At 39.1% G+C, this 26,783-nt stretch overlaps 1 protein-coding gene across 1 annotated transcript in view; it reads right to left on the reverse strand.

Annotated features, from left to right (window-relative positions):
* Positions 1-26,783, reverse strand: part of PPIL2 (peptidylprolyl isomerase like 2) — a 69,027-nt gene that overhangs the window by 27,004 nt on the left and 15,240 nt on the right. Inside the window, exons 8-13 of the mRNA XM_026037802.1 lie at positions 24,397-24,488; positions 23,338-23,427; positions 14,363-14,438; positions 13,096-13,256; positions 11,504-11,579; positions 10,175-10,281 (exon numbers count right to left, since the gene is read on the reverse strand). Coding sequence (XP_025893587.1) covers positions 10,175-10,281; positions 11,504-11,579; positions 13,096-13,256; positions 14,363-14,438; positions 23,338-23,427; positions 24,397-24,488 — 602 coding nt within the window. The remainder of the gene's footprint in view (positions 1-10,174; positions 10,282-11,503; positions 11,580-13,095; positions 13,257-14,362; positions 14,439-23,337; positions 23,428-24,396; positions 24,489-26,783) is intronic.

Raw genomic sequence — 26,783 nt, forward strand, 5'->3', positions numbered from 1 at the left:
CCAAGGGGGAGAGATGCATGTGGTCCTCTTTAGCCCTTGGAACTAAACAAGGGACTGGCCCCACAAGTCACTACTTGTTGGTAGTTGGTTCATTTGGGGGAGTGAAAGGGAGAAGAGGAGATAGTGGCAGAGATGGAGCAAGATAACTTGTTTTCAAAAACCTAAAAAGATCAGAGACTCAATATACTGCCCATTTCTTGCTTTTACAGTGTAAATTAAAGCTGTTCATTTGAAATTAGCCATAGCATTCAAACGTTAGCTCTCAAAAGCTTTGCTGTCTATCCTAATTATCCTGTACAGATTCTTCTTTCTGCAACACTAAAATATCTTTACATGTAAAAATGCAAGTACAAAACACATGCAGAGAAACAGCGTGGTTTCTATATTTGGGCATATTTTCCAGCCCCACTGTGGATCATGTGCATAAATATGATCCAATATTGCCAATAAACTCATCTAACTAGTTTGAGTTGTTGCAGGCCTTAACAATGTCCTTATTGTGGTAYGTGTCTGCAAGGAAAGCGCCAGCACAAGCTGCAGGGTTTGAATTAACCCACCCAAGACGTGGAGCCTCCTTCTCAAAGATCCTCATCCATTTTGCACTGACACGACTTCATGCTCGGGCTGTACCACTAACCTGAAAACTGCAGAAAGACACAGAGTGCCTGAGCTATTCAGCTCGAAGCGGCTCAGAAACACAAGAATGAAGCCCATGGATCTATTTTGAAAATAAGGTAAGTCCAATTACAACCATTTGAGGATGAAAGAAGCTATAGTCTTTTAAAAACATATGCATTAAAGTATTCACCTTCAACAATCCAAAATCTAAAATCTCACTGCATGTTCCCCTCAGAAACACATCAGTTACACTGAAAAGTCCCTTAATTAYCCAAATGCTACATATCATAACAACATGGAAATAATTCCATATAATGATTCCTTCTTAATCATTTCACACAGATATAGAACAAAGTTATCAGCTACCATAAATTAAAAAAAAAAAATCTAACGAATTCTTACACCAACTCTAATCTCAGATTTCCTATATAATTTATTACTGGTTAAAAATGGTAATAGTCTTTGGTTCAGTGACACTTAAGAATGTATTTTTGTAACATCCCTAGGGTAACTTTTAAGTAAATGTATTCCATGAAAATTGCTTCAAGAACTAGTGTTTTCACTAGTGGTTTTTTTTTTTTTTTTTTTTTTTTTTTTTCAATGGTTTCAATGTTTACAGAAGATGTGAAAGTTTTCTTTGAACTGTGTGTATATATTTTTATATATAAGATTAAATGCTTGAAAATTATCTTTGCATATAACATTTCAAGTAAAATTGAAGCTCTGAAAAATCATTTGTGGGAAGTATGTTTCCTTTATAAAAACAATATTACAAGTTTTGAGCCTAATGTAGTGCTATTAATTATCACTCATGAAAAATGCCAGTAAGGATAGAATTAATCTTTAAAAAAATTCTTTATGAATCAGAAATGGAATCAGCAGCTTTTTGCCTGAGGCTTTTTATCTCATGAGAACCAAACACTCTTTCGAGACAGACACACAGTTAATAGGTTCTCTGAGGGGAATATAGCAACTTGTAATTAATTTTTTAAGGAAAAAAATGAAAACAGGCAAAAAAAGGAGTCCCCCAGGAATGCCTACCAAACTGTTTAAAACTTGCACAATGTTGATAACCATATACAGATCTCCTCTTGCTTTAAAAAACACGATTTGTAAAATATACATCAAGAAAAAAAGTCTTCAGGAATGTATTTTATTTTTTAATGCGGGACCTATCTGGACCCTTCTCTCAAAATCGATTTTTAGTTGTTATATCTTCTCCTAGATACAGGCTTTTCACATGCAACTGCCAAAATATATGTAGTATACATGTAATTACCATGCTATTGCAAGGTGCTCTTTAAATAATTACCACCAAATTGGTTCCCATGGTCACTTCACACATCATACAGATACATTTGGCAAGTAAACAGTTCCTTTGCATCATAAGCATTACCTTTTATGGTGCCTCTTAATAGAGATATAAATTAAAAAGTTTGCTTTAAATCAGAATAAACTCCATTTTCAATCATGTAGTTCATCTGGACTATCTGGATCCAAATATCTGATTTAAATCAGAGCAGTTAATGCTCTTGCCAAATCTTACACCACTAARCACATTTCAAGGACTTTTATTTTAGGTAGCATCCTGTCCAAAGCAAGAGAACAAGGCTTGAAGTTGGAGGGGAAGGTGTAGCTCCTCAGGAATGAAGTTACTTCTGTGTTGGTGGTATAAACACAGACGGTCTTTGAAGTCTTTGTAGCAACTACAAAGACTGATGACAAATACACATAAACAAAAATGCCTTTGTTATTTGAGTAAGAGCTGGTGGAAGAGGTTGGACAAGTCACCTTGGGATGCAAATCATTCAGCAACCTCCTCCCCACCATGGCATCACACTGGTACCCAAGGAGATCCTTGGGGGATCCCAAGGACATGGAGAGGCCACGTGAGCAGTAATAAAGCTCCTCATCCACCACTGACTCCAGGGTCTCTCTACCTCTGCCTGCTCTCATTTCAATTGACAGTAGCAACAACAGTTCACTTCTCTCTCTTCATTCTTTGCATTAAGTAGGAAATGAGTTACATTATTTTAAACTGCCCACAGTGACTTCGACATATGTTCAAGAAAGTCAAGGTAAAAATGCCACTTCATTTTGTGATCCTGCATTCAAAAGCCAGCAACAGAACCGTTCTGCAACGGATTCTCAAAAGGACATAGTGCTACTCCCAAGAAGACAAATGTAGAAATTATGGAAAGTTTTTCTCTCCAAGGAGCATGGGTCTTGAGGGACCCTCTTTTATGTACAAATGAACTCGGTGCCTCTGTATAACATCCTTCACCTTAGAGGCACTTCTGCTCTCCTCCAGTGACAAAYGATCAGACAGATACCTCTCATTTACAATAAAACAAGTCTCCTGCCACCACTTTGCTCCCCACTTATTCTCTAGATGCTGGTATGACTGTGAACTGTCTTTCAACTGTTGAAAATTCACCTGTAAAACAAGTGATGAACTTTTATTAAACCCTTTGAGATACAAATCCAGAAGAATACTTATCCCAGAAGACCACCCAAATACTTCGTCTGGCTCAGAGACACATACATTTAATGGGGACACAGCCCAATGGTTTTCTGATTACATTTAAGCTTCCATTTAGCTAGAACATTTAGTAGGGAGCATGACACAAACACTAGCRCTCTAATGGTTACCAGGTCTAGACAAATATCAGAATTTAAATGCTAAGAATGACCCTAAGAATGAATTTGCAAAGACAACAGGGACAAGGGGCTGATTGTAAAGTCACGGATACCAGGAAAAAAAGACATTTCTGTTTTGGAAAACATGCAGTTTTAATCTTGTTTCACTCTTCATTATCAACTGGGCTTATTTTGTTTTCCTGAAAAGGATGACCTCAAAACTTGCAAAACTCATCTCTGCATCCTACCGCATCCTAGGGCTGGAGGGTGAAGACCAAATCAGCCATGTGATTTCTCACGCTGTAGACCCCCTTTCTCCCTCATCAGTGAAAGCAGGTTGTTACAGTTTTAGAAGTTAGTTCAATGCAGGTTGTTCCCTGGACAGCCGCGAGCTGAGCAGGGAGGAAGGGGCCGAGCGGCCCCTTGTTGCCAAGCTGCAGCGGCTGGAAGAGGAGCGGAGCTTCGGCCTCGTTGCCATGACTGCAGCTAGAGCTTCACTACGTGAAGAGCTCATCACTTCAAAACGCTCCATCCCCTGAGGATCCGCACGAACCTTAAAGAGAAATTTCACACCTAACACCCAGGAGCTGTCATTTGCACATCTGTATAATTTTCTTGTGCTAATTCCATGTTCCTTCCTTTCTTTTCACCTTGCTGAATTGGTGTAACTGTAGTTGCACTAAACTGCAGAGCCATGATACATGCTCATTCACCCCAGGTTTCAAAGCAGAAATAATCTGAAATAATGAGACGCTGGGTCCTCATGAATTAAAATTACATTCTCTGCGCTACAGCCTTCATCTTATCACACAAATGCCAGAATCCCGCTACTAAGAGGCATGAACCAGTGATGGAAATTTCTAAGGCTTCAGACTAAGCCTGCATTTTTTTTAATGTAGATCTCTTAAAATGCAAAGCAGATTTTGTTTTGCTTTAGTAATTTACGATTTTTTCTAACCYGGAGCATTTTCAGTCATGCAATTGTTCATTCTAGCAACTCTTTCATAGCATGAAGTATAAGGAGATGTCTTGGTAAAGCTTCAACCCAGTTCTGCCCATCACTTCTCATCCCCAGACCTCATAGGAAAAGCAGTCGACCCACCAGGAAAGCAGCTCAGYTTTACACAGGGCTTAGTGAGAGACGCTCTGTTACAGCTGTATAAGGGCAGGTTCAGAAATCAGCATCCATCAGGTCAAAATGTCTGTTCCCTCCCCTAGGCCACAGAAATAGACTGGCCACAAAAATCTCCAGGGCATTTCAAGGCAAAGCACTGCACTGAGAGGCAATTTAAACCACCCTATTCCACTTCGCACCAAAGGCACTAGGAACACGCTCCATTTCTGCCTCGGAGCAAGAGCACAAGAAGATCCAAACCACACATGCACCCTGGCTCCCTTCCCTGCCAGCTCCAGCAACAGTTCCCYTGCGTTCCAGAGGATTTGATCCAGTGACACGTTGCGGTGGCAAAYGCCAACAGCCGCTTGCTGTGGCTCAGTTTGGAACAGACAGTTCGTGTAAGTGACACCAGTCTTACCAGTCTGATCACACAGTGTGCAGACACCTTCGGGTCACTCTGTGATCTACGATCAGAGGAGCGCTCTGCCAGGGAGACGAAAGCGCTGGGGCTAAAGCACTTTGCTAGACTCTCCCTGATATTAGAAGAGCGTCAGAAGCAAGGTACGCCTCGGGGAACAGGCTGCTGACTCCATAGCAAATATTTGACTCTTTTGCTACCTCAAAGCCTGGAACTTTGCTCAAAACAAACGTCAGAATTGCTGCATTCTCAGTACACCAAAACCCCTCTAACTTAATTAGCTGTTTAGCACAGACTCTGGGAGATGGCTAAACTTCACTTCTCAAAGGCGTTTTTTTCTCCCCACTGTACTGACACTAAAGAAAATGATGCAGCCACTGAAAACTTTCTCAGACACTAAGTATAATGCTAATGTTAGATGAGATAGCAATAAAATAAATATAAGCTCCAGTCTTCTTTTACACTTTTCAGCAAACAGAGGAACAACTGGCCTGTTTATATGAGCCCCATTTCAGATAAACTGGGCATCCAGTCCACTCCATGAATCCATGAGCTTTTGCTCAGGATTCCTCAGGAGGAAGAATGACAAAATAAACCAAATGCGGTCCCAGCTACCCAAGGACTGCCAGGAAAACCAGGCCCAGTGGTCCCCAAAACAATGGGACAGTCCTGGAAAGAGACAGGGAAAATGACATTCTGGATGACTGGGGAACATTGTCACGCAGGGAGTTAAAGGCTTTGTTAAACAATTTGCTTCTTTTGTCCTGGAAACGGATAAGAAGTTTAGAGGCTTCTAACATTTGCAGCAGGCTCTCACACAACAGGATAGATAATTTCCAAGTACAGGGCTGGATTACACCTTTATAGATCACAGGCATATTTAATTGGTCAGAGGGCCTCAGAAGATCAAAACATTGGTGTTTGTAGAATAACGGCTTCTTCAGATAGTTAAGCCAAGACATCACCAGCAAGCAGAGCCTGTCAGCTCCTAAAACCTCAAMAACCATTTGTGGAGTGCTGGATGGAGCTCCACAATCCATCTCTCATTCCTCTTCGTTATACCAACTTGCTCTTAAACTTTAAGCTACTAAATCTGAGAGAAACAAGAATTAAAAAGAAAAAAATATGCTGTGCCATTTACAGATTAGGTATGGCTATCAGCATGTGCYAAAACACCAGATCACTGTTCTACAGTGGAAACTTCTATTAGGAGAATTTACAAAGGAAAAAAAGGAAATAACACCCCAAAATCTGTTCAGCATTTTGTCAGGGGCTTCTGGAGCGTTAGTTTTTTAAAGATATTTCCAAAGGATAACACAAATATTAAAACACAAGCATTAATTAAAAAAAAAGAGGAAAAAAAAAAAAGAAAGTCTCAGAGCACCCTAAGCAACTTAAAGGCCTAAGCAAGTATGTTTTTCCCTTTTTCCAGGTGCATAGAGTAGGAGTCTGATACTCTGTCTATTCTTAGGCAGGGCTTCTGATTTGAACACACAGCTTAGCTTAATTGGGTAGCTGTACTCCAGCAATCAGGCATCTATGATACACGTTGCTACCTAGGAATTCAAAATTAAGCTCATGTTTATTATACACCATGAAGCAAAAAACAGGATGCCTCTGGTTAAAATCAACAACAACAAAATCCCAAACCAGATATCCATGTGACATTGCCCCACATGTCTCAAGTCAACAGCAAAGGCCCAGAATTCAGAGGCGACTGACTCCTACTTCTCCACTCCGTGCTGCTTTTCTACTCACACATCCAAGGCAATGTGAGGGATTTTACAACCTACAGCCACCATCCTCACTCAGCAGGCTATCCCATCCTCTATGAAATACAACTGTGTCAAAATAATCATCAATACAATAGAATCCCCACAGGATAGAGAATCATTCCTAGCAGCATCCTGGTTGAAGAAACTACACGCACGTGAGATCGGGAAGATCACAGTAAATAAAATGCAAAAATACAAGGGATGTTCACTGCCTCTCATCAGTTATTTTTTCCTAACTTGCTTATTTGTYAATAAGTAAGACCAGGCTGAGAGAACAGCACTTGCTGGATGTTGTTAAATCATCTGCACTAACCAGAATGGCTTCTGGCAAGCAGAATTTTTGTARATTTGTTTCCAAGTAGTATACACAACAACTGTTGCTTATGTCCAGCTGAATAGAGCTTCCTGGAAAACTTCCCTAACAAATGGCCACTTGATTATGTCCCCATTAGGAGGAATATACTGTATCTGACTGAAAAAAACGGAAGAAAAAGAAATAGCCATAGACACATCATTATAATGCAAAGAGAAAGACAAAAGTAATGTACCTTTGCTCATGTGCGGCACAAAATCAGAATAGGCATGTGTGGGAAAATGCAGCTCATCTTCCAAAGTCTTTTTACTGCCTTTTCTCAGATCAATGACTTACACAATATAGTTTCTTTCTGGAACCTGACTGATGTTTTCTGGTGCTCTGAACAAGTGATCTCAAATACTGAAAATACCTGAATTATCGTCCTATTTCATGTCCTTTGTCTGTGCCCTGTCACAATGTAATTGATGACTTTGGTCACACTGCAATGCTGATTTCTTCCCCTGGATCAATACACACTTATTGAACAGGGTTTTGGTGCTGAAAGAATCACAAATCTATCAATCTTATTGATTAGCACCTTATTATACAGTACTTGAATAAAATAAGTGCTGTACTTCCACACATACATAAAAACTGCAAACAATCCACAGTGTCAGGCAGCTCCCCAAAATTACAGGAAAGACAGAACTGAGGAAAGGAAACTGAAGGGAAAGGAAAGAACCAACGAAGGGCTGGGGAGAAGGACTCAAGTCAAAAACAATATAGAGTAAATAAACTTCAGTGGCATGACAGGCAATTTGAGGAGAACTGCAAAAAATATCTTTTTTTTTTTCCTCTTAAATACACAGCCCATAGGCCTGAAAATAAAACTAAGGACTCCACTGTAGATAAATTTCTACTCTTTAAGTATATTACTTGCTATTCCCTATTTCAACAGGATGACTTCACCTCAAAATATGTATTCAAATCTAGCCCATAAGACTATTTTAAAAGATAATTTGGACATTGCATGTCCTGCCTCTAGATGTAAGTATTAATTTATCATATTTATATAGCAACTTCAACCCCAAACTTCCTCAAGCGTTTCACAATCACATCTATGCAATACACTGCAAATAYAATCCCTGTTAGGGTGGTTTCTATAATAACCAAGCACAGAATATCACTCAGCAATTAAAGAAAAAAACAAAAAGGGGGGTGGGTTGTGGTCAGGTCAAAGCAACACCCAGCTAGACAGTGCTCAGTCTTCAAAAACAGCAGCCTGAATTCACTGCCTCCCTAGATCCACTGCAGCTGATCCACGTATGTGTGTGTGACCTACATCCACATTGTGTGTTTGTAAAAAGTCTGTTCTGTTTACACTGAGCTCCTTTATGTACCTAACCTCAGTGTGATTCAGGAAAAAAACAAAGACGCATAAGTTCCTTATATAGTAAGGGGAGAAAAAGAAGTGACGCCAGGAAGGACTGATGCAACACGCCTAGGATGGTGACCTAAACTGGATGTTGTGAAAAACTCCTTCAAGCCACATACTTCCTACCTATTCTAAAGATACACCTTTTTTTTTTTTCTTTTCCCTCTGCAGTGCCAAAGGTCTGTTTAATTCTCACAGGCTTTAGCAGCCCAAAGAAATGAAAGAAATGGATGGCCAGAGGTCAGCAGGTCTGGCTGTGCAAAACAGCGCGTGCTTCCAGCGTGCATAGGAGGAAGCGGCGCGTGGAAGGGAACTCAATGGGGATTCATGTGCAAGAAAGAAACACATGGGATATCCTCCAGGAAATTTAAACAGGGCAGTTGAGGCTGCATCCGCAGGTCTGAGCAATACCGGTCCTATCTGTGGCCCCAGAGACTCCGTGGATGCAGCCAGGCTGTTCCGCGTACGGCAAAACACGCGAGTCACTACAACCTGCTCCCTCGGCTGCTTCCACCAAGTACTGACATACTGACATCCTCTTCTTTCTGCCTTACTGCACAGTGTGACTATTTAAGAGCACGGAAAACACCTGCACAGATGACAAAGATCTACAGAATCACCGGTGGGATAGGTTGCTGGGAGAGCCTTCCCTGGGTGTTCCTTGCACAGGTCAGCCTGGGATGCTGATGTGCATCTTGCTCCTTACTCACAGGACAGAAAGGAAGAGAAAGGAGAGCTGGCAGGCCTGTTCTCTTCGCTCATTTTTATTTTTCCCAGCTGTACAAAGAGCTAGGCAAAACCAGAAGAATTCCTCCAATAAAGTTCCTGATTCCACACCAGGTACCTGGATGTCCCAGTTCCTGGCCAACACCATTGTCCTATAAGGCTCATGAGAGGTGGAAATTTTTACCATTTAACCTAACCCCTATTCACATTCTTCCACTTCCCAAAACATTTACATACAGGTCTGCAATTTCCCAAGCTTAAAAACCTCAGCAAATAGCGCAAGGTCTGGATTTTTAAATATTGAAAGTTCAAATATTTTCYTGTTTTATAAAGCTCAAAATTTATAATTTGGAGATCTGAACTGCATGTACTCAGGCTGGTCATCAGCTCTTGTTTTCACKGAGATAACAACTAGGCACTATCTATCTGAGAGACTCTGGCAATAAAACCTAGTTGATATGAGACTTGTAAGATCATTACAAGATTCAAGTTCTTTTTCTGGTTCTACCAGTAATCTGGTAGAGCTTTAGATGAGCTGAAAAATCCCAAACACTTGTCAATTCCATCTTTTGCTTAAWAATATATCTGCAATAAATTCTGCAAATCCAACAGCTGCACAGTCATTACACTGCAAGATACCTGAAGAAAGGAAGCCTGGATTTTGCCCTTCTTTGCTTTTCCAAGCTATCGTGGACCTAACAGTTAAAACTGCAATTTGGAGATACAAAAGAATGAGGTTCCAAGGGCTAATGCAACAGTCAGTTTTGCACGTATGCATTACATCCTATGAAAAAAAAAAAAAAAGGAGGATGATCTTTTTGGCTATGGTATTTAGATTTTTTTTCCTCAAAATCCTTCATACATCTACCCATCAAGAGGTAACCTCGTTTACCCCATGTCCTCTTCTATAAATGACCGACAGCAAGGGAAGCACCTCCACTCCTGCAACAACTCCCAGGCTCTCAGAATCCCCTAGAGTATCTTGCTTGAACAATGAAACTCTGTAGATGAAGACACACCAACAGCACTGAAAGTCCATCACTTACCTGTATCTATGACTACACACTACTCCTATTGATAGGTATTTCTTTTGCCTGTCTCTATTCTGTTCATTATCTAGAGAGCCATTCAGCCTATGTGTGTACAGTACCATGTCACAGTGCAGCTCCAGGTTTAGGTCTCCTTTATTAGTGTGAAGTCGTACATAGCCCTTCTTCTTCACATACTGGTATCTTACAATATCCTCTTCAATAGCAGCTGTCTCAAAGCAAAATGCAATAATTAGCTCTTTGGAAGWTTATTCATGTGTTTTTAGAAATCACCAGCAAAGAAATGATTAGTTTCTAATGCCTGAACTGAGTCCCTGAGGCACTGGGTCTTCAGGTATTGCAGTCCACAATTCACCTATGATAACCTCACACTGACCTTTCTATGCAAAACAATCTCCACTCTAGAAAGTCATCAACTCTGCTACAGTCCACAATATCATCTATATTTTAAGTCCCCAAAATATTCAGTGTTATATACTATAATTTTCAAGTCATGCCTACCAATCATGGACGCTGCTTTGAAATCAAAATGTTTCTTGTCAAACTTGTAAGTCATGCAAGTAGTCATCATCCAACCACAAACTGCTGACATATGAGGRCCTAACCAGTTCTGAAAATGCATGATGCCAAGTTACTGGAGACATTACTGGAAAGCCAAATCAGAGAACCAGCCTAGGATGATTCCACTTCCGTTTTGTGAAAACACCCAGTTTAGATATTTTTAACATTCTGAAAGATGCATCTCCAAATCATGGTAATCTACCACGTACAGACACTGCATTTGGTAAGGACACAATTTTAGCACTGTGTTCAAGCTTTGCCTGTGACACGCCTACATTTTCAGTATTCAAAGCCAAACCTCTCTCTTTAGCTGGGAATACTAATTACTCAGCTACTTAAGTGATATTGAAATTTAAGAAGTTCTATAGCCTTGTATTTAAGCTACTGGGTAAAAGTATTTAAATATAATATAAATACTTTCRATACTAAAATGCATTTTTGTGTAGAGTTAGCCTTGAAAAACAGTAAATAAAAAGCCACCCCCACATTGTTTTTGCTGTCACTCTAACCAAAACCTGATTAAGTCAAAAAGATGGTAAAGCTTTTGTACGTAATTTGAGATTATGCTTCATTCCTAACATATAAGTGGACATCCCATTTTGTGGTCTAGGAGCATAGCAAATACTTCATTGATTTCAGTTCAAGGTAAATGCCTGACATTCAAACCCAAAGCCAAWTCATAATTGCTCCATTATTTTGAAAATGAACTCACCAGAACATAGGGATATATCTGCTCAGCTAATACATTTCCAAGGCATCATTATTAATCAGTTACCAATGTGTTCCTGCAGCCCACATAAACGTACATGTGCTGGGGAGCATACTTTAAAACTGGACAGAAATGGCTTGTAGATAGGTAGTTCTGGTACCTGCTTCATGGGTAGTTTCTGGAACCATCGCAGTGGATGTGAAGGAAGCACTTACTGCTCCAGTAGAATAGTGGGCCTGTTTACAGAGAGAAAAAAAATCCATCTTAAAAATATTTTCTCCATACTATTTATATATTAGAAACAAAAATGTAATCTATGGCACCCTTCTGAGGGCAGACTTTCCGCTCTAGTTCCTCTAGGAAGAAACAAATGCACGATGCAGTGATATTTTCCCCATCTGTTACCCAYAACATCTGCTCCGATTAATTTCTACTTAAGGCTGCCCAGGCAGTGAGCTGAAGGGGTTCACTGCTTCCACAACACYTCCATGCATTACTTTTGCAAAGATTTTATCATCAGAAGATATTTGAATGTCCACAGGTGGAGATATGAAAGGAACACTGCTGGCAAGACATCTGTAAAAGTTGCCAACGTTGCTGAGTAAGTGGAAGGAAGAGCCAGTGAACTGTGGAGGAGAAAAACAAACCAACTCCCTCCCACACACAGGCCTTCTGCATGCACTGGGGCCGTCCCCTAGCTCCCAGTGTCTATTTTGAGTTACTCAAGTTATTTGCAGAAAGGAAATGTGAACAGCACACTTGGATTTCATAGTGAATCATGAAGACCAAATGAACCTGGGGAAACTTCCAGTGGGTCTGGAGCAATGCCTCGCAGAGAGGTCTTCTGGTCATAGGTCAATGCTCAACCACTAGGTCACACCACATCCTATGTGAGTTTACAATTCTAAATTATTGGCTGAGAATCTGGCTCCCCAACACATAATGAGTTCATATTCTTTCTCACCTTGATTTTTCCCAATATCTTTTGTTTTTTTATAATGCTAGGAGGCATATATGACCCTACTTCTACATCATCTACCTTCACCAGTAAATCTATCACCAACGCCCCTCAAAAAGCCATGTGCTGCATTGCAACTCATTTTTATGTAAGTGTAATCAAAGCACAAACATACGCCCCAAAATTATTAAAGAACACCCAGTCTTCCCATTTCATAGAGCCTTTGATGCAGGAAATCAAGAGGTAGATGAATTAATTCTCTTGACAGCCATGAACACACAGTAATAAGCACTGGGAAGAAGATCCTTTAAAATATTCCACWAAAATTCCTGCATTCCCATGGAAAAAATGTCAAAGCAGCTGTGGRTGATTTATATATTTGCCCACACCAGAAATGATTCATTTGCATTGCCCTTACGGTGTGTTCCCTCTTGCCAATAACTGCAGGAAACAATGATAAACAAATTCAAAGCARGAGATTACAACCTGAGGGAAAAAAGGCTCTGCCAGCATATACATCATAACTGCATTGTAAAAAATCCTCCTCCTTTTTGTAACCCTTTTCTGAAATATTTACAATTTAACAAAGAGAAACTCACTACCATGTACAATGTATTACAAAGGAATCTCATATTCTCATATGATTCTCATATTCTCATCTATGAAAGAATATCAGTGTAAGAAAACAAAAGGAAKAGTGTCTGTTCATACTGCAACATGCCCTCCAAGCTGAAAAAAWTCTATTACTGATTTTGAAGTTAATCAGTATCCAAGTATAAATCAAATCAACTTACTGCATTCAGTTTATCCACTTTTTTCTTTTCAGGAGCCTTCATGGTAGCTGCTAGAATATCATCTCCTTTGAATTCCTTATAAAGTTCCAGCAACGTCTCTCGCGTCTCTGTATTTGTATTTTTCAAATAGTAAGATGGATCTAACTTTGCTTTTTCTTCCTCTAGACAAAATCAAAATATCTGGAGTTAAAAGACAGGCTTCTATTTTTTTTTTCTCCATCTTCTTACATATATTATTAGAAAAAAACTTCCAGGCATTATTTTTACATTTTTAATATAACAGTCTAGTAAAAATATTTATTCCAGCCAAAACAGTAACAAATGGCAATGCGTGATGCTAAAGACAGTATCATTTGAAGTATGGCATAATAGATAAATGTCAGTCTGAGGAAGAACAACAAATGGCAGCTCCAAATSGATTACTGCAAGAATTCCCTCAAAATCACTAAAAATGATCTAAGTTCATGCAAATCTAACCAAATTCCTTTTTTTAGAACAATTAAAGACATGGTTGAGTGCAATATGAACTTCTACTGTTTTTCTTCTCACCAAAAGGTGAGGTCCTGCGATATTAAAAATCCAAGATCAGATATTTATTGTGGGAAAGAGGATGGTGGAATACACTGTAGAATCCAGGTGGAATACACTGTAGAATCCAGTTATTTTTATTTTTATAAATTTCATCACAAAAAAAAAAAAGAAAAAATCTCTAGTTATTCTTGAGGATTAAAATAATTTGGGGAATATTTTAAATCAATTCTCACTTTGAAAAAAATTACTGGTGTCCAAACAGAAGGAGAGACCATACATCAGTGAAACAGCTAACACATGGGAGAGCCTATCACAGAGTAAACAGGTACGAAAAGTTGTAGGTTCCTCTTTTTTGGTTCCGATAAAAGACTAATGGACTTTTCCATAAATTATGATAAATTATTTTTCATCCTTCTCTATCTCTACCTAATTTGCCTACCTACCTATTCTTAAATGGCATGGAAAGTGTTCTGTGTTTGTACAGCATCCAACTGAGACAGTTCATCATTTCTCAAAGAATCCATTTCTTTGAAAATATATAAACATCCTTTGATGTGAAAGGGACAGTTTTAACAAGTTCATGCTAAAATACTTTCAAAATAAAATCTTTCAAAATTACCACTGAGGTAACTCTGAGGGTTGTCCATTCAGAAAACCGTGTCAATTCATAATATAGTCCTTGGAATTTGCATTTTAAGGGTGATATTTTCTCAGCCTATCATCACTTCATACTTACCTGGATCAATTATTTTTAAGTTGTTCTTAACATGAAAGAAGTTAGAGACGTTGAATTTATCCAAGTTTGTTGGGTCCTGAAAATTATTAAAAGTACAAACATCAGAGAGTTTGGTAAGCACAAGTTCTGCACAAGCATAGAGCAAACTAATTTGAAGGCTAAATAACAGCAGAATAAGCCAAAAGARAGCAGGAGGGAAAAAGGCACAACCAGTTTCTCAGAGATAGAATAAACWGCATGCTCTCCAAACCACAGAAAGACACAGAAAGATAAAAAAGGATGTATTRAAAAAAAGCACAAAAATAGTACAATGTTTTTTTAAAAATGTTGACCCGAGACTTAGCAACTTTAGGGAGACATTAGTCTAGAACTATATACAAACATCATTTTATAAATATTTTGCTTTGCACAAGTTACACACAGAACCAAGCAAAGCCCATCTGCCTCCTAAAATGAAGGAGCTGCAGCCCCCTGATGCTTCTCTGCATTCTGCCATTTGCTTCAACACGTGGGCAAATTCCCCACAGCCAGCCCTTCCCATTCCTCACTGTGCTGCCTGTGCTCTGTGAGCTTCTGGAACGCATTTCCAAATGCACATAGCCTCAGAGTAAATATGCAGATTAGTTCTTTGCATTCAGCATTTTTACTCTTTTTTTTCCTATAGTGAAATATGTGTTTATGGAACTATATTAATAAAAATGCAATAAAAAGTGGAATTATGAAAAAGCGGTCACTAAAGGAACAAACAATAAAATCCAGAGTCCATTAAGAGAGGAGGAGACAGGGAATACATACTGGTGACCCTAGGTTACACTATCCTATTATTAAGCAGCTCTCAATACTCTCTAACAAAGATTTCAAGGCTTATTCTTCAAGCTCCTTTGTGTCACAGAAAGGTCACAAAAATCTACAGAATATCCAACCATTTCTGAAAGTTTTATCTTTTAGCAAATGTCTTAATAAAATGCAATAGTCTAAATTCAGGATAAAAATCATACAAAAAATATGCAAAAGATTATAACCCCAAGACAAATCATATAAGCCTCCTCAAATTTAACAGAGCTTCTCAAACGACTACTGTCAGTGACAATTCCATCTTTGCTAAAATAACAGTTAATACTAGCAGAGCTGGTAACTCCATCACATGTTAAATGATACACTTATGCCTTTCATTCATCCCTGAAATGATAAAGCTTCCAGTGCAGAGTACACTTCCAGTTTTATGGCTGATAATAAAACCAAAACACATTTATGAAATCAGGCCGCATAAATCTGCTCCCTAATGGTGACCTCCCTGTTTTATTCTGTCTCATTTGCTTGCTGTCCTACTACAACTACTCTGAAAGATCTTCATCAAGACATGGGATGCCAAAAAATAGATAATTTGGGCTACAGCACTGAAACAGGTCTTTTTAAATCTTCCAAGAAACACAAAATCTGAACCTTCCTTTAAGCTATTTTCGTGTGCTCTCACTCCTGCAATTAGGTGAAATTATTTTTCTGCGTCAACAAAAACATGACCATCCCCACATATATTTTTCTGTATGTATGACTGCTTTCAGCCTTGCACATGGACAGTCAACAACGTGCACAGATAAAGTCCAGACACAGGTTTAGTCTCTGCCTCCCCCTCAGATATTCTTCACTAATCACAAACTCACAGAAATTATAGTCTTGCACATAAATGAGCCACCACTACAGGTAAAGAAAGCCAGACTGCTTATCCCTTCCAGGGCAGGAGAAAATAATCTGGGTATTAATACTAATGCAGATAAATGGATTTATAGCAAGCTGCATTTCTGCCACTCGTGGCAAAGCTGAAGGGCAAGATTCAGTCCTGAAAAAGACTCTTCATATGACACAAAGATGAAGGGAGGGAGGACAACAGACAGCAGGAAAGATTAACCAAATAATGTTTTTACTCTGTTCCTCTAAATCCAGTCTTTTGATTTACTGATTTACTGATCTTTCAAAAACAAAAAGGGACATCCAAACTATCAGTTGCCTTATGAAATCTCAGGTGTTTTGCACAGAGGTTATGATGAATCAGCTTAGTTTCCACTGTTTCACAGTCAAAGCTCATGTAAATGCTTACTAGTTTAACTAGCATAATTACTGGTATTGAGCAACTCGGGACGAAGTAAAAACAAACAAACACAAGAAAAAGAAAAGAAGAAAGAGAAAGAAAGAAAGAGAACAACATCAAATAGTTATAGCTTCTTTCTCAGGATTCTCCTGAGAGTCTTCACTAAGGTCCCACTGGCAGCTCAACTATGAAGGATACTCAGCTGCTGCTCCCTCACATTAGGGATCCCAGCCCTTCTGCTTTCTGAGACCCTATGGAGCTCAAAGCCACCATGACCACAGTGAAATCCCACGTCATGGGCACTGTCCTTCATTATACTCAGGCACRCCATTTACTTGAGAATGGCCTTTTCTATTGAGAAGGTAGACAACCTGGAAGCATATTCCCCAACCATTTTCCCTCTGCTGTTGGAGGRAAAAAAAAAAAAAAAAMCACAAAGAACATTCCACAAATTGAATTTTGATCGTCATGTTACGCAGGACAACTCACCCAGAGACTCCTCCCTCTATAACACGTTATTACGAAACACTAGGAGAAGTTTGATTAGAAGTAAGCAAACACGTGTACCAAGTCCAGGAGCAGTGAACATTAACTTAAACACAAGATAYCATTTGCTCCTACTGACCCCAATAGCAGAAACAGATCTGGCCAGTCCAAGCTGCACTGCAGAGAATAGAAACTAAGGTCTTGCTGCTGGTGAGGAGACCTACCACAGAAGGTATGAATTTTTCGAGGTAGCTTTATGTAAATTTAAAGAGTGCACACATTCTTCAGACTTATCGCTTCAGGAAGACCGTCTCCACATTAATAATCAGCCTGGCAACTTGCACTTCGGGCTGCAGTGACAGTTCCTGGGCGCAGAATCAAAACGGTTGGAGCAAGACGGGAATGCTGACACTGCAGAGCTGGAGAGGCTCGCAGGCTTGCTGCAACAAAAGCCTTGAGCTCCATCACACCAGCGGCCTCTTCTTTTCARGGAAAGATTGAAAACACGAATAATCAAGGAATAGTCCAGTTCCAGACTGGACTAAGAGGACTTAATCCTTAAGATTAAGGCCTCTGACATGAAGRCTATTGGATGATTATTAAAAATTTCTGCCTTATTTTATGAATCTACCATTCGCCAAGAGGTAAAACAGTGTGGAATCTTTCCCAAGTGCAAAGGGAAATGCCAACTTATACGGAAGAATCCTGAGCAACTTCTGCTTATTCTGGTTAGACACTGGTGTTTAATTGGGTAGTAGCAGGGTTGGTTAGACACTGGTGTTTAATTGGGTAGTAGCAGGGTTGGTTAGACACTGGTGTTTAATTGGGTAGTAGCAGGGTTGGTTAGACACTGGTGTTTAATTGGGTAGTAGCAGGGTTTGCCTTTGTTCAGATTTGAAGTATTTTGTTATCACCAAAGTATATCACCTTGCTGTTTAAACATTACCTTATTGTGGTTGTGAACCTAAAGCAGCAAGGTTTGGGTGCGTGCACTGAAACCAGAGACTCAAACCCTACAGAGCAGGGTGAATTGGCCTACTTTGGTTCCTTTTACCCACAGTAATTTGAATATGTATTTTTAAACATGCTAACAGTCTCACGATCTTTCTAATTAAGACTATGAACTATAAACTAAAATTTAGCAAATTACTCACACAGATACTRACTTCAAAGGGTTGCTAACTATCGTTATTATAAATCTCATATTCAATGTTTTCCTGGAGGTTGAGCTCTAAAAACAATCTTGAGTTTTGTTCCATTTTTCCCCCTCACATGCTTTTCCAGTTCACCTACTTAGAGAAACAGCTTAAAACTGATTCATCTTAAGCTCCATGCACACAAAAAAAAATCCCAAAAGATCAAGTCAAAAAATGCTAGGTCTAAGAATGTGCGTTCTTTTAGAGACCTGGTTTCTTTCTTGATGTTTGGCTGGCCATCCTGCATGAAATAATTATTTGCAGGCATGTTATCTTCAAATCACACCATTTAGAAGTATTAAAAAAAACACAGCAGCTTCGATGATAAGGTCTGATTCCAGGCACGTTAAACTTAAGAGAAGTTTTACAAATCGACATGGCTTGTTTCCAAACAACTCCCAGTTGGCATTTTTGCTTTGAAAACGATATTTATGGATGAATGCCCTCAGCCCAACGAGGCAGCCTTTCCCCTTGGCTGCAGGTAGTTTCAGATTCACTGGCCGCTCAAGGACTCTGCCCAGACTGCAGAAGGATGGGATTTCTTTGGTCTTCTTTGGATTTTCTCTCCTAAACAGGGTCATATTCTCCTTCCAAGCCCCTAGCTAAGAATGAGAAGCTCAGTGTGGACCATGGCCCAACAAGGCCCCTCTTCAGCAGCCACCTAGCACATGCAGACATATGTGCCTGACTCGCTGCCAGAGAGCCCTCACTCGCAACCGAGAGAAAATCTGCCCCGACCTTCTGCCACACRAAGAGCGAAGGAGAACCTCAGCGAGCGTCGCGCTCCTCCAGCTCAGTTCATTAGTTTTGCTTCCTGTCACAGACGCCAGTGCTGTTTAACAGCTTGTCAGGAGCCGTGTCTTGTCTGCAGCTGATTAGGTTGTACGGAAACAATAAAACTGACAGAAGGAAGCGCATAGCAGAATGAGTCTCTTTCTGCTTTGCAAAGCTGTTCGCCCTCTGCCCAGGCGTGCTTTTGTCCCTGGTTATTTCTCCCAGGAAAGCTGCCCCCGTGTCCACGGTGCAGAGCGGAGCCGTTTGCAGCAGTGTAGCCTGGGAAGGCTCTTGGCAGGCAGCCACTGGAGAGGGATGAGGCCTGTAACCTTCGGCACAACAGGCTGGGGGTTTATTGCAACCCTTCCAGTAAAGGGGAACAGGCTCCTGCATTGCCTGTGGRAGGCATCCACAGGGTTGTTGGAGCCCACCAGGATGTCTGGCAAGGCCCAACTTGACCCCATCCTTTCCGAGTGTCTTGAGCTGGGACAAGCACTGCAGGGTGCCCAGCGTTACACGACAGCACCCAAATCAAACTCACTCAGATGCTTCCTGGTCAGCTCTGCATAACTGCACACAGAATAAGTTGCAAAATTTCACGTTTAAACTCACACCTATTTACAGTAAAATGTCTTCATAATCATTCCTACCAGACTGCTCCRACTAGATTTTGTTAGAGATAAAATATCAGATAGCAGATTTTGGAGATTTAGCACTGAATTACACCAAAAAATTTCCTTGGCAGATTATTTCAAATTGGGTTAAGCAGGGATAGTCATCTGCATTGAAAATTAGTTGAAAAGCTAGTAAAACACAGGACTAAAAGGATCGTCTAGTTCTGAATCACAGCCCACTGCAACCCACTGAAATTAAGAATGCTTTCAAAACTATACTGAATTCTGTCTATAAAGCAATTGCAAAGCAAAATGATGAACAGTGATGCATTAGAATASGAAGCAGAACCGACCTGTAACAACACTGCAAACAAGCTTGAGCAACACCAGCCTTCCCATTAGAGGACCCTGTTCCCATAGAAATCCAAGCGCTTCAACTCACACCTTGGCTATAAAGCATGAGTAAGGAGATCCCGACATTCTTGAGCTGTCTGTCATTGGGAAGCATGACGCTTGCAAGAGATAGCTTAGAATGAGCTGTTCATCATACAAGGGAAAAGAATACCAGGGCATTTAGAGTTATGAGGAGTACAGACAAAACACAGGAGTGGTATTCCATCTAGGAGAGAGATGAACTAGTGCAGCTGAGACAAAAAGTAATCTGAAATACTCCTAAGCTGTAAGGAGAAAGAAACTTGGAAAAAAGTAGTATCTGTATTGTAAAAGACAGGCAGTCTGACTTGAGTTTGTGGCAAATGATACCATTAAGGAAAGGAAAATTCCCCTTGCAGGTGAAAAGCTACAGTGTAAAAATGTCCCTGGTTAGACTAAGACTGTTGGAGCCTAAAATTCCTCCAAAATCCCCCTAAAGTCAGAGGAGCTCATGGGGTATATGCCATGAGCATTCCTGACGCTGTCASCAAAACACTAAACCWGAATACATGAAATCTTTTGCTTGAATAAATAGATCAAAGTTTGTGTCAGAATCAATTCCAATTTTGGTAATGTATCTTGCACACCAGGATATGGTATTATTATTTACCTCCTACCTTGAAAGGCTGGATAATAATGCCATATGTTGATGAATAATTGCCATACTATTCCCCAGGAACACTTGCATTTCAATGGGGAATAAAGTAATTCCTGTATATTAGAAGGTACTGCATCAAGTACTATAGACAGAGAGAAATGCATTTTAGACACAAGGCTACATTATTAACAAACAAAGAGTTGTGATTTTGCTTTTTTTTTTGTTCCATTAAAAAGTAAATTTAAAAGCAAAAGAACACAAATAGCTATAAAAGAAGCCCACCTGAGATGTCACTCACCAGAAAAGACGGCAGAAATGGGTTATCATTAATGTTTGCACAATATTAGCASAGAGAACAGGCAATCTTATTTAAACTCTCTCTTCTGAAAAGAGATTTTTCTTTTTTAATTACACACATTAGGAAAGAGAGGTCAAGTTCRAAGTCAGCCGCTATTCTTGTAACAGAACATCTTAGCAGCTGTAGGTTTTTCCTACCAGTAACAATAAGGAAAAAAATGATTGTACAAATAACCTGTAAACCTACATTATTCAGACTTTTGATTTATCTTGTTCTATTTCACTTCCAAACACATCTACCTCATGTGCCTCCTAGGACAGAGTCAGACTCTAGAAATTTGATTTCTATTGATAAACATAGCTATTAAAGACAGTGCTATTCACCTGTTATTTGCAAAGCAAAGGTTTTTTTTCTATAGCAACCTCCTTTATATGTAACCTTTTGCCAAACAGCAGGGTCACCACTACCAGCTCATTCTCAACTCCATATTCTCAATATACAGTTTACTTCGAGAGCGAAGAAGCAAAGTRATAAATTTTGACACAGAATTTAAAGGTTTTTTAAAGGAAGGGGGGATGAGGGACGRAGCTCTAGAGACACAAATTGGAGCACAACAGATTGCAGTCACGAACCCTGGCGGGGAACCAAAGCCACAGGTGGCAGAGCTTGGCAGCGTGAAGCTGCGATGCTGCCTACAGTGCTGTCAACATGAGAACTTGGAGCAGACTCAGGTCTGTCCTCACAACAATTTGCACAAAAAGAAAAACACTACAAGAAAATAAGAGATTCATGTATCAAACACATACAAGTGATTTTAATATCCAGGTTAGCCATTTGACTTTGAGCTRCATCCTGGTCTGCACCCCAGAGTCATTCGGACATGTTTTTCGAAGAACTCCTTGTTCGAAACAAGATTTTAAAATTATTTGGATTGAGGGTCAAACTTTAGATGATTAACCATGTGCAGATAATCAAAATCTCTTCCAGGTCAATACCAAAGACAGTAAAAATTCTGCAATTACTTTGAGATGATGAAACCACAAGACAGTGCACTTGCAAATGTTTAGCTAACACCAAGCTATAACAAACTGTTTATTTAAGGGGAAGAAATCTATATATGTGTCATCTTAAATGGACATAGGAGAGGTAGAAGCGGTGTTTGGCTGTGACCTCCATGTAGCTGGTAGGATGAAAGTGCAAGTGATTGGATATTGATCATAATCTGCTTAGTTTCTATTAATGGACATACTACTATGAGCAAAAGAGAAACCCACTACGTCAAGAACAGAATGAGGATGAAAAACATTGATAAAAGTCCACAGAGGCAACACAAAATTGCTAGTTATCACATTTTGAGACTTAGGGGAGCTACAGCATATGGTTGCTTTTAAATGAAAAACTCAAGCTAGGTCTGTAACAAGAACACACCATTTATACATACATTCAATCCCAGACATACAAAATATACCAAAATATTTTCAATAACTGCACATTTCAATTATTTCTTCAAAACACTTGGTTTTCCATATCAATACACAGAAACATTTTCTATTCACTCATGTCTGTTTTTACTGTTCCGAATCCATTAGCAACCATGCAGTTACATTCAAATACCATTCTGCTGGGAGTTTTCAGTCTGGAAAAGAATTATGTTTTAACTTTCATTGGATTAAAAACATTTTACTTTGTTGCATTAGCTTGAACAGTCATCTCCTCAAAGGAACAGGGAGGAAAAAAAACCTGTAAACACGCTGTTAAGCATTGCAAGGCAGGAGAGAAAGGATACACTTCAATTATATTTAGACATAAATGAAAAATATATTTCTATTCAAATGAAGCTGTGTTCGTCTTGGTTGCTGGCAATAACCTGTTCATGAGAGATGCATACTAACTCTTGATTACCAAAAAAAAAAATTTTTGAATCTTTTTTCCCCTCCTATCTTGCAAGTCGACAGACTTGAGTGCCTTTATTTTAAGAATTATTTTTAAACAGCAGCTTTACATCTTTCTATGCTAAGCTTCATCTGTAAAATAGACATCTATTGTACTCTGAAGTGTTGTTTTACAGGTTTTTAATTTTGGTTTTAATATTGCTGAAATCACTAAACATTGTAACATTAGTACTGTGAATTGCTGAGTAACACAAATTTGTCAAAATCTCATTTTTACACGGTATCCTTGACTTCTTTGTGCACCATACACGATCATTCCTCAATTCACAAAGTTCAGCTAATACATACATAGAGAGATACTTACATAGAGGGCGCACAAAAATCACTGTAGATATTATTTGGGCTTGAACTTACATGGCATTTGTGGCTCATCTGGATAACTAAGGAAAACAAGCAGGTCTCCTAACCAACACCACATGTAGAACAATGCTTCTCACTTCACTTATTTTATACATATGCTCTAACAGTCTACGTAATAACACCTCACTCACTGCAAAACAAGGGGTATTATGAGACACACATAGGAGAGGAAAGTTTACCTGCAGTGTCACAATGTCTTGCCGAGTGAAGGGCTCATCTGTCAAAAGATCCTTGTAGCTCTTTGGTTTTATGTTCAGCTGTTCAACTGCCTAATGGCCAGGTGAAAGACACAGATATTAAAACCAAAAAGCAAAACAAAAACAAAAAAAATCCACCCTACACACTAATGTAAATATTACAAGTAAGCATGTGATGATACCCAAATCTTAAGACATARATGATGAAGAAATTTTCACTCCTCCCTTTTCAACTGGCAGTTTCAGTATTTCCATTGTGTGCCTTAACAGAGATGAGAAATGAGAAGCCTTTATTTCATCTTTACCCAACTGAAAATTGGGTGAAAAAAAAATGCATTCCCTCCTTACACACGATTTTAACCAAATTCCTCTTAAAACTGGTGCCAAAGTAAAAAGCCTTGCTTGCAGTTTTCTAGGTCAAGTATTTTACAGATGGTTTAAGACAGGCAGCTTTAACAAGGGGTCCATATCTCCCCCCACCCCTTCAGCACCTCTCAGTGAAAGACGAATGTTCCAGATCAGCAGACATCAAATTACATTAGTCCCTCATACACCACCCACCCCCACTGCTGCATCCAGCCTGGAACAACACTTAACTTCACCTGAAAAAATTAAATGACRCTCTACAAAGCAGCAGGTTACTTCATAGTAAGAATCCATGTGGAATAAACACATTCTGATTTCACAAAAGAAAAAAAAAAAAMAACAGAAAAATTGTCTATTAATTCAACCCAAGAGCACATAAAAGCAATTCAATTTGGTCTACAAATCTCCATAATATTTGGTCACACATAAATTAGCTACTTTAAAAAGTAGTTTTAATATTGTGTTCTGGCTGTACTGATATTCTGAAGGCACAAGTGGGGCAACAGTTTGTGTGGCCAACACATTTCATTTCTGTGTGAAATCAGTTCATCTTCAAATACTTTAATTTCGCTGGCTGTAAAACAAGAATAAAACCTACCTTTTTAAAGCTGTTTGCGATCTTGAATAAAATGCATCAAGGATAAAATATTAATAAAGAAATGCAAGAGAACCTACCTCATAGGCAAACACATTCCCAGTTGTCTTGATGGCCACAATATGGGAGTTATTGGTGAATACAGTGAACAGCACTGGGCAGTGGTATTTACCTGACAAGGGAGGGGGAAGTCTGAATTTGTCATAAAGCCCTCATCATTGTTTTAAAATATAGAAAAACTAGTTTACCTTTGTGAAGAGTACCTACATTCCTTTTTAACATAAAACGCAACTTTACTGTCAGTTGAATGTTCTAACTCACACTCTGATTCTTCAGTGCTAAACAATAAGAATTATAACTCTGAATTGTAAGAGAATTATAACTTGGAAAATTGAAATGCAGTTTTGAAATCTACTGCTGTCAATCCCCAAGCACAAAACCTTGTCCAAAACGCCTGATATCTATGAAGTCTCACAATATGATTATTATTGTTAGAGCCAAAGCTCTACTGAGACCATGAGTCTGTGTCTTTTAAGTGGCTCAGTGCTCCATTTCCAATATCGTTCTCAGGAAAGCAAGTTTAGTTTATACCCAAAGAAAGTTCACAGCAGATTATGCCCTTTGAAAGCTGTTAGGCTTTTAAGAGACGAGCACATTCTGTATTCAAATGTGGCAAGCAGAATTCCATTAAATCTGAACACGTTATTCAATAAGGAACCCAGCTTCTGCTCTAATCAAGCTGTGAATTTTCCCAAGAGGGTCAGCATAAATATTAACCATGTAAACAACAAGTAAACTGATGGAAGCCAGTGGATGAGGAAAAGCAAAAACGTCTGGAGGAGCTCAGTAGAAAGCAATTAAGAGAAGATTAGAAATACTTGATCAGTTTGCAAGACTGGGGGGGGGCAGTGGGTAAGGTTTGGAAATAAGTTAGGACTATTTGGTTCTTTTCTTCCTAATTACCATCTGAAAATCAAAACCAGTAGGGAGACTGAAATACCTACTGCTCACAGCACCTGCAAAGACAGGGAGAGCAAGCACCTACCGAGCATTTGCCTATTAAGGAATCAGTCAGAGGATGCACTCTGACCTCTGACATGCAGAAGCAAGTAATAGCTTGCTTTTATTTTTGTTAGTATCACTAGAGCTCAAGGAAAGCAAAAAAAAAAAAAAAAAAAAAAAAAAAAGAGAGACTGAAATTCAGGAAAAAGGTTAAAAAGGATTTTCTAGATCATCAGGGTATGACCCGACTGATGGATACCCAAACAAACCAGTGAAATGTGAGGCCTCATTCCAGCTGTATAAAATAAAGTAAAACATCCATGATATCCATTTGAGCACCAGTGAGGCTCATGAGGCTACATATGTGCTGCTGATCTGAATAGAAGGTATTCAGGGAAAGAAGAATCATTAAAGAAACTGCAGTATCTGAAGACCTTTTTTTACTGGACAGGTGCGAACAGAAAACATCTCATGTAAACAGCAATAGTTCTATGTTACATTTTATAGAAATACTTGTTGATAGACCAGGTACAATATTCTTACTCTTTCTCTTTTTTTGCCTTTTCCTTTAATCTATTAATGACACAATGTGCATGTTTTTAAGAGGAAAGGATCCCAAGACTGCATGGCTAYCAGTTTTCTACCTGAGCATCATTCATTGGACTTTAAGCCAATGTCCTTCAAAAACCTTGGCCACACTGACTACTGACCATTCTTAACTCCCTGCTCTTAAGATATATGGAGCACAAAGCTTGGAAGAAACCCATCAGCTACAAGGGTCTAAGAACAGTCCGCAGCCTATGGACTGTGGTAGGGTGAGAAACACAGAATTTTATTCCCACCTGATCCTTGTCATTGTCACTTCAAAGGAATCAGTATCTATCTCACAAAGGGTGAGTTCATCTCAATTCTTTTCTTTTATTTCTGGCATTGATTCTTCGATGGCAGGTTTTATATCTTTAGCCTGCAGAAACTCTGCTTTCTTGTATGCAGCTACTCATAAAATACCATGTGTTCATTTAAGAAAAAATCATTTTATAAACAAAAGTTGCTCAAACCCAAATGAATAGCAAATAATGCCACAAATAACTTCGAAAAAGATAACCCAGTATAGGCATCCAACTATTTCTGAAATTCTTCCTTAAGGTAGATAGAACCTCCCTGCATAGTAGCTACAGTAATGTGCAACTGTTGAATAGCTTCCAGCTTACCAATGTGAAGAGACAAGAAAGGGGGCTTAAAAGATAAATATGTGGATCACAGCAAGCAGTTATTCTGCTCAAAAAAATAAATAAAAACAAAAAACCCACAGAGAACATAAGCTATATAATTTCACTCGTGTTGGCAACAAATGAGTTTTCATTAAAGCATGCACTAAAGAATACAAAACAAAAAAAACAAAACAAACAAAAAAAAAAACCCAGGAAAAAAAGGAGGAAAACTCCTGCAAGCATTTGTTGAAAAA

The sequence above is a fragment of the Nothoprocta perdicaria genome, unplaced genomic scaffold (genome assembly GCF_003342845.1).
Source record: "Nothoprocta perdicaria isolate Ctin4 unplaced genomic scaffold, notPer1 scaffold_2, whole genome shotgun sequence".
NCBI classification, from domain to species: Eukaryota; Metazoa; Chordata; class Aves; order Tinamiformes; family Tinamidae; genus Nothoprocta; species Nothoprocta perdicaria.